This window comes from Sinocyclocheilus rhinocerous, unplaced genomic scaffold, assembly GCF_001515625.1.
Source record: "Sinocyclocheilus rhinocerous isolate Xijiao unplaced genomic scaffold, SAMN03320098_v1.1 scaffold2601, whole genome shotgun sequence".
NCBI classification, from domain to species: Eukaryota; Metazoa; Chordata; class Actinopteri; order Cypriniformes; family Cyprinidae; genus Sinocyclocheilus; species Sinocyclocheilus rhinocerous.
In genome coordinates this window covers 25,683-34,863 of record NW_015631722.1, presented here as the reverse complement: position 1 = coordinate 34,863, position 9,181 = coordinate 25,683, and the positions used below count along the sequence as shown (strand labels likewise).

The following is a 9,181-nucleotide window of genomic DNA, read 5'->3' as shown; positions in this document are numbered from 1 at the left end:
CTTCGTCCCCTGACGCTTAAGACTGCTCTGTTTCTAGCATTAGCATCGGTAAAGCATATGGGAGATCTGCAGGCGCTATCAGTGAGCCCCACTTGCCTCGAATTCGGAACCAATGACTCTAAGGTCGTCCTGAAACCAAGGCATGGCTATGTACCTAAAGTGCTCTCTACTCCATTTAAAGCACAGGTAATAACTCTATCGGCGCTTCCTCCTTCGGAGCAAGACCAAGAGTTGAACTTACTCTGTCCCGTCAGGGCGCTGAAAGTCTATGTTGAGCGTTCCGCCCCGTTCAGGGGGTCAGATCAGCTATTTGTATGCTTCGGTGGCCGCACCAAGGGTTCTCCGGTCACGAAGCAGAGACTTTCCAAATGGATAACTGACGCTATTATGCTAGCAAACTCTTCTTTGGGCCTTCAATGCCCCATGGGAGTAACAGCCCACTCAACTAGAGGCGTTGCCTCTTCCTGGGCCTGGTCTAGCAGTGTGTCCATTGCAGAGATTTGTGCGGTGGCCGGCTGGGCCTCGCCGTCCACATTTGCCACATCTAATATAAGTGTCTGGATCGTGCAGAAAATATAATTCACTTTTATGACCTTTTACAAACAGATTCAGTTTCTTTGGATTATTATTTTTTTTGTCAATTAACTGATCAATGATTAATTATTAGCATCGCTAATTGAGATAAGTTTATAATTAACTATATCTCCTGGGTCGAACTGTGCTTTTTTTAATAAAGGGTTTAACTGCCAGCTTAAAGGTTTTTGGGACATGACCTCAAGAAAGTAAGTAATATTGTGAAGAGCAGCGTTTCTCAACTCTGACCCGCAAGGTCCCCTTTTCTGAAACCTTGATAAAACTGCATTTAACTTTCAAATAATACAGAAGACTTTGATTAGTATGTACAGGTGTGTTTGATTAGGGTTTGAGCTAAACTCTGAAGGAAAGGGGGTTTCAAGGGCCAGAGTTGGGAACTTCCAGCAGGTGTTTTGGGGCAAGTAGGACAGTGGCCTCCAGAGCAGGTTTGGACATTTCTGGTACAGGATCTAGCATACATGTTGTTGGTTTTGATGTATTACATACCTAAATGTTTTGATGTCTGTTGTATTGTGCCATTAAACTTTGGATAACTTTTATGTGTTTGTGTTTTTTTCCCTTTAGACCTAATAGCAATGAAAGAGAAAGAAGTACTGAATGAAATTGAAGAGAAAGATCAATATGGGAATCTTCATGATTTCACAACTGGAGAAAAATCTTTTAGACGTTCGCAGACTGAAAAGACTTCCACACGAAAAAAAGCTCAAAGAAGTTATTTCACTTGCTTTCAGTTTGGAAAGAGTTTCAATCAACAAGGAAACCTTAAAGTCCACACTGGAGAGAAGCCTATCACCTGCCAACGGTGTGGAAAATGTTTTGCTAAACATGGAAACCTTAAAGTTCACATGAGGATTCACACTGGAGAGAACCCTTTTACCTGCCAACAGTGTGGAAAAAGTTTTACTCAACATGGAAACCTTAAAGTTCACATGAGGATTCACACTGGAGAGAACCCTTTCACCTGCCAACTCTGTGGAAAAAGTTTCACTCGTAAAGAAAGTATTGACAGGCACATGAGAATTCACACTGGAGAGAGGCCTTACACATGCCAACAGTGTGGAAAGAGTTTCAGTCAACTTGGAAATCTTAAAGCCCACGTGAAAATTCACACTGGTGAGAGCTTTTTTACCTGCCAACAGTGTGGAAAAAGTTTCAATCAAAAAGAAATCCTTAAAAGGCACATGAGAATTCACACCGGAGAAAAGCCTTACACATGCTCTCAATGTGGAAAAAGTTTCCATCAACATGGAAACCTTAAAGCGCACATAAAAATTCACACTGGGGAGAGTCCTTTTATCTGCCAACAGTGTGGACAAAGTTTCAAGCATAAAGTAAGCCTTAACAAGCACGTGAGAATTCACACCGGAGAAAAGCCTTACACATGTCAGCAGTGTGGCGAGAGTTTTGCTCGGCGTGTAAACCTTAAGGTCCACATGAGAGTCCACACTAAAGAGAACCCTTACACATGCCTTCAGTGTGGTGAGAGTTTTGCTCAACTTGGAAACCTTAAAGTCCACATGAGAGTCCACAATGGAGAGAACCCTTACACATGCCAACAGTGTGGAAAGAGTTTTGCTCAGCGTGTAAACCTTAAAGCCCACATGACAATACACAATGGAGAGAGTCCCTTCACCTGCCAACAATGTGGAAAAAGTTTCGCTCATAAAGGAAGCTTTAACGTCCACATGAGAATTCACTCTGGGGAGAAGCCCTACACCTGCCAACAGTGTGGAAAGAGTTTCTCTAAAAAAGGAAGTCTTAACTGGCACATGACTGTTCACACTGGACAAAAGCATTACACCTGCCCTGAGTGTGGAAAGAGTTTTGCTCATCATGGAAACCTTAAAGTCCACATGGTAATTCACACTGGAGAGAGCCCTTTCACCTGCCAACAGTGTGGAAAATGTTTCACTCGCAAAGAAAGTATTGACAGGCACATGAGAGTTCACACTGGAGAGAAGCCTTACACATGCCAACAGTGTGGAAAGAGTTTCAGTCAACATGGAAACTTTAGAGTCCACATGAGAATTCACACTAAATAGAACACTTACTCCTGCCCTCAGTGTGGAAAGTGTTTCACTCAAAAAGAAATCCTTAATAGGCACATGTGAATTCACACTGGAGAGAACCGTCGTAGTTGCTCACAAACTGAAAACACTCCCTCATGAAAAATGGCTCAAAAGAGAGGGACTAGAATTCATTTCAGCTGCTAACAGTGTGGAAACTGATTCAATCAAGGAAGCTATTACAGGCACATGGAAATTCGCACTGTTGAAGCCTTACACGTGTGGAAAGACTTTCAGTAATAAAGGACACTTTGAAATCCACTTGAGAATTCACACCGGAGAGAAGCCTTACACCTGCCAACAGTGTGGAAAGAGTTTCAGAAATAAAGAAATCCTTGAGTTCCACGTGATGAGACAGGATTCACCTTAGGAGTCATGTAATAACTCCCACCAGATAGAAGCCTTTCATGGGCCGTCACTGTAGAAAGACTTGCAGAAACAAAGCAAACCATAGGCATACCTGCAAACTAGTCGCTTTTCGGCGAAATTCGCTGTTTTGAATCAAAATGTCATTTATGTGAATCGTCTAGATCCGAAGTATTGCATTTTTCCGAACATTTTTAACTTGTATGTTCAAAAATATTTAAAACATTAATCTTGTAAAATTATTTATGCATTTGAAATGTTGTGGTGTAAATGCATTCATGGCACCTCAGCTTCATTAAACAGTCTGTGTAAATGCATCTAATGCCACTTCAGATGCAGCTTCTGTGTTTCCTCTGCAGTAAACAGATGGAGTTTGTTGATAGTATGCGCACTCTAATGCGAACATTAAAATTTGCAAAAATAAATTACTCCACTGCTCACAAAGAGAAGTATGAACACCGATGATGACAGAGTTGCACTGTCCGAAAAGTTTGAGGTATAAATGTGCTTTTTTTACTTGAAGCATATGTTGTCTTTTTCCTTTATTTTGTTGTCAGAGTTCACCAGAAAGCTTTCATTTACATGTTAAATTAAATAACATTACCCCCCAGACCCCCTACAAGGGTCATATTCCGAACTATGTCACCTTTTTGACCTCTTGTGAGTTTGCAGGTATGCTTAAGGATCACACAAGCATCTCCGATATACTCTGTAACTCCCCCCATGCTCACATACACATAACACACATACATAAAGACATTATCTTTAGGCCATAATTAAGTGGTTATAAATGTATCTAGTATATGCATGTGTTGTATATGTCCCACTATTATATTAGCCTAGTTACAACTCTTTGTTTGTATAAGTTAAGCTATAAATGCTTATATCCAGGTGTATGAATGCAGCTCTGCTTTAAGATCTTCTAGATATGTCTTTCATGGTATCAAAATGATCTGCTCTTTATTTCTCAAGCAATGGTGTAAACTATGTGATCGTGAAACGCATCATACTATTTCTACTATACTTTAGGTAAAACTGCACCAATTATCCAGACCAGCAATAAACATGCAAACAAAAACAAAAAAATCTCCCGCTCAAAATTCACGCCTTGTATTGGCCAATCCACCAAAGATGGGTGTGACTGGGAAACCAATAAAGACCCCCAAACTCTCCAAGTGGGGCTTCTGTTCTTCTGGTTCCTAGTTATTCCTCTCCTTCAGAAATGCTCTCCTCCTTCAGAGAGTTTTCTCCTTCAGACACAGCCTTCTGTCCTTTTTTGGCACTTTATTCATGAACTAACTCGGCTTGAATTACCCGTGGACCAACTCCTGCTGGAAGACCCACAAGGACAACGCCAGCATGCTACGTTGAACACAACCGTTCCCAACATTTTAGACTCTCAATCCACATCAAAACCAATGCAGGTAACCTTTCTAGTAACCGTCAGATGTACTGTAAGTGTAACCCCTTTTAAAAAATGGTGATGTCTCATTGCTGGCTCTTATAGGGCTGGGATGTAAAGTTTGCCATTCAGTCACATTTACCTTTTTGTAATGCTACATTTATGCGTAGTTTTGCTGTATTATACCTAGTCCCATTTATTAAACTTGTTCATATAAACTCTTGATTGTCTCTGTGTTCGCTGCTCACGAATCAAGGTCACCTGACGTGTGATTTCGGTACATGCTCTTAACACAGTTTAGTATGAAGAGTGAGAAAATTATTCTTCTTGGCCAGGAGGTACATCCGTTAATGTACTATCCGTTCGGTGGACGAATGGATCACCGATTGATTTAAATATTAATAATTAGTTATAACAAGTTATGAGTAATGTAAATTAATATTTCCCCTTTTGCTACAATTTGGCACCTTTTCTTCTACTGTTTTATAAGGCTGCAAGATATTTTAAAACCATTTAAAACTAAACTATTGCCTCATTGCTATTATATATGTACTTTAAGTAATGTTAAAGGCTGTTGTTCAGTTAGGTCTGTTCTAAAACAAATTAATAAAATGATCAGATTACTTGATTAATCATTAAAATAATCAATCAATTACTCGATTACCAAAATAATCGTTAGCGACAGCCCTAAAGTTCAATGTTGTGCAACCCTAGCTCTAAAGAAACCGCTAAAGTGTTTTGCATTATTTGTGTATCTCGACTGTTGTATAATTTAGTTTCCAATTTCCGTTTTCTTTTATAAATGCCTTAAGGTCCACCTCGTCTCCAAGCGAAACTTCCAGGACCTTCAGGCCACATCTAAGGCGCAGGTCCAAGATGGAGACATGGCCCTCCTGCACCGTTGTCATTCTCACCGGTTGTATCTGCAGAATAAGAGGCCAACGTGTAAGTCATTCGGGTCAAATCACACTCATTCAGAATGTGCAGTTGCGGTTTCTTTTTACTAATTTAAAATTCTGTTCTATCTAAAATAACTGTAATTGAACTGTTGCACAACATTGGTGATAAATGAACATATCAGAATGATTTCTGAAGGATCGTTCAATCTGGGAAGAGTACTAAGGCCATTTTCAAACAATTTGAAGTCTGTCATTCTACAGTGAGGAAGTTTATTCACAAGTGGAAGACATTCAAGACAGACAATCCTCCCAAGAGTGGACGTCCCAGCAAATTCACCCCAAGATCAGACTGTGTAACGCTCAGAGAAATGGCAAGCAACCCAAGAAATACACCAAAGACTCTACAGGCCTCAGTTAAGACAGTACAAACAGAAGAAAGACGGGACAAGTATGGCATGTCTGAAAGGCTAACCAAATGGAACAATGTCCTTTGAATGGATGAGACCAGAGTGGAGTTTTTGGCCATGATTTGGGGCTTGTTTTTTAGCCACAGGACCACTTTCCACAGTCTCTTCCAGGGTTTGATCGTGCCTCGTTGGGGCCAATGGCCAGGGTTTTTGGCCTGGCGAAAACCTTGGGCCAAAGCGGGCCTGCTTAGGCTTGAGGAGTGGTTTTGAACAAAGGAGAGCATCAGCACCACGGATTATTTCATATAGTTACCAGCTATAACACCAGCATTAAATATTATTAGCTCAAAACTCACTTTGAGACAGCAGCGAGGGTTTGAAATAACTTTTGTGTGAGATCTGATGTGGATTATGGTCACCATACAAGGAAGACATAAGACTCTACAGGCCTCAGTTAAGACAGTACAAACAGAAGAAAGACGGGACAAGTATGGCATGTCTGAAAGGCTAACCAAATGGAACAATGTCCTTTGAATGGATGAGACCAGAGTGGAGTTTTTGGCCATGATTTGGGGCTTGTTTTTCAGCCACAGGACCTGGGCACCTCACAGTATAGCCGCGTTTCCACAGTCTCTTCCAGGGTTTGATCATGCCTCGTTGGGGCCAATGGCCAGGGTTTTTGGCCTGGCGAAAACCTTGGGCCAAAGCGGGCCTGCTTAGGCTTGAGGAGTGGTTTTGAACAAAGGAGAGCATCAGCACCACGGATTATTTCATATAGTTACCAGCTATAACACCAGCATTAAATATTATTAGCTCAAAACTCACTTTGAGACAGCAGCGAGGGTTTGAAATAACTTTTGTGTGAGATCTGATGTGGATTATGGTCACCATACAAGGAAGACATATTTATATGCGACGTAAAAGCCATTAGTGAACATGGTAAATACGACCGCCTGAAGAAATCAGAAAAATCAAGTAGGCTATTACATATGTTATCTGTCAATAAGTCTAATCTCTTTGTATCTGACCGTCTGATGTTCATATTTAGCTCTGCGTATGTCTTCAAATATATCATAGTGTTTGTTTGGGAGCTCCCTCTGTTTCTCTGACTGAAAATATAACTATGTTTTGAGACTTCAATGTGATGTAGACCTAAAAATACTGTCTGTGACTACAAATAAAAAGAAACGGGCACAAATGAACATGTCGTCTTTCTTTTGTGAAATAACGGTAATTGCCATGTTATTTCTGTGTGACTAATTTGCAATCCTGACACAAATTAATTCATTGTGATCAATGCATCACTTATTGTAACTGGTAAAACACTGATGCTTTGGTTTTAAATCCAATTTAAAACAAAAAATACAAACAAACGGCTGCTATTATCATGTTTGTTTTGTGATCTCGTTAGAGCCAGGCACGGACGAACCAAATGCAGATGAAACGTTTGACCGAAATTCCAGAATTGTCTCAACCAATGGGATATTAGTTTACATTTTACTTTTTCCGACAACAAAGAACTTGAATGCGACGAGCTCGTAGTCACATCTTCACGAAGAGGAAATTTCCCATAGCATGTAAAGGCAGCATTACTTTACGAGTAAGTTTTCATTCGTACTTATCCATTTACATTATTAAATAAATACCCATGCACACAAGTAATATGAAGAATACAAATTATTTCAGGAAAATAAAATAACTGGATATTGCATATGCAATTTAATATCCCTGCTGAAAAAAAGCAATAGAAAACCAACCCAAAAATTCTATTATAAAACGGAGAGTTCCGGTGCTTGATTCTGATTGGCTGAGCCATGTTCGAAGCTGTTGTAAACTACTCTACAAAGTAACATACACCTTTGTTTACATTTGTGTGTTGCTCGGCAACCACTTTGTTGCAACCACAACTGTTTCTGAGGAGCTACATTGTTTGGTGGAAGAATACTGTTTTTATTAATATCATTACACTTTATTTGCTCTGTTTTATTTTGTGAAACCTTACTACGTATATGGAATAACCGTTTTATAAAAGCAATAAGCCCCGTGAAGCCGTGGTTTACAGTGAATTTATAACAGCTAAGGGGCGTTGTTATATAAATTCAATGTAAACCACGGCTTCTTGGGGCTTATTATTATCTGCAAAATTAATACAAAAATTCTTAAAATGGATAGAATTTCAAGGCCTTGCATCAGTTTATAGTCTTTTTTGCTTTGCTGTTCCTTACACCCTCCAATGATTTAAGATATTGACAAAGCTCAAATTTAAATTTTATAAAACTAGGTGTATTTTTTGCCCATCGACATTCATGAATGTGATATTTCCCTAAGATAATAAATTAAGAACAAAACAATTTTTATTTTCTAAAAGCTTATCATAAAAAATACAATATTTTTGTCCTCCAAAGTAATGTCAGTTCCAGAGATCTCCTTAAAAAAGACCTCAAAAAAAAAAAAAGGTGACAAATAGTCTCATCATTCAAATTACAAAACTGACATTTCAAATCAATACCATTCTTAAATCTTTTTATAACCTGATTTACTGGGTAAATAAGATGGATAATTTTAAATGAAACCTCGTGAATCTTATTGACACAATAAGATTATCTCCTGGAAACCAAAAATGCCTGCACTTAATGTCCCGAAAGCGTGAATTCCAGAAACTTTTAGCTGGGGGTATCCTAAGTGAATGACAAATATGTCTAAGAAAATTATTATTGCATTTTTAATCAACAATATTTATACCATCTAACCTTAAACTAAAATCAATAGTTACATCCAAATCAACAGCATTAGCACCACGCAACAACTGAAGGAGACCAGAAGGTGTAGCATCACAAGACGAGTGCATAATCCTTTGGGAGATATTGGCTATTTTATCCTTTGCAGATATTTGAATTTATCCAGAAATTCTCCATATGAAAGTAAGCGACCATCATAGTGAAACAACCAATAAAATGTTTCTAAACCAATATTCAAAAAAAGTGTTTTATTCTTATATTTAACATCTTTATTATTCCATATCAAACATTTGTGGGGAGATAAATTCTGGTTGTCTGTTTGTACACCAGCACTCAGGATAACAGAGCTTGCCTATGAAAGTTAGACAGCTTAATGGGGATTTTATTAATATCAAAGTTACAATTGAGGAGACATGTAATACCGCCAAACCGTTAAAAACTAAATTTGGGATATAATACCACAATTTGTTATTAGATTTAATATCATTCTGAATCCATTTAATTTTAAAAATAGTATTAGAAACTTCAAAGTCAGTAGCATTTAAACCACCTTGATGAAATCAATTGCCTAATATACCGCTATTTAAGTATTGTGCCCTATTCTTCCAAATAAAATTATACATTTTCTTATTATATATATATATATCGATATGTCAGTCCAGACGCGACCCAGACAGACCTCGGCCCTGGGGCCCAGCCGTGAGAGCCG

The 9,181-nt window shown here is 38.8% G+C and overlaps 1 protein-coding gene across 1 annotated transcript in view; it reads left to right on the top strand.

The window, feature by feature from the left end:
• Nucleotides 1–2,636, top strand: part of LOC107741886 (gastrula zinc finger protein XlCGF57.1-like) — a 14,331-nt gene extending 11,695 nt beyond the window's left edge. Inside the window, exon 2 of the mRNA XM_016554682.1 lies at nucleotides 1,159–2,636. Coding sequence (XP_016410168.1) covers nucleotides 1,159–2,636 — 1,478 coding nt within the window. The remainder of the gene's footprint in view (nucleotides 1–1,158) is intronic.
• Nucleotides 2,637–9,181: the final 6,545 nt, after the last annotated feature.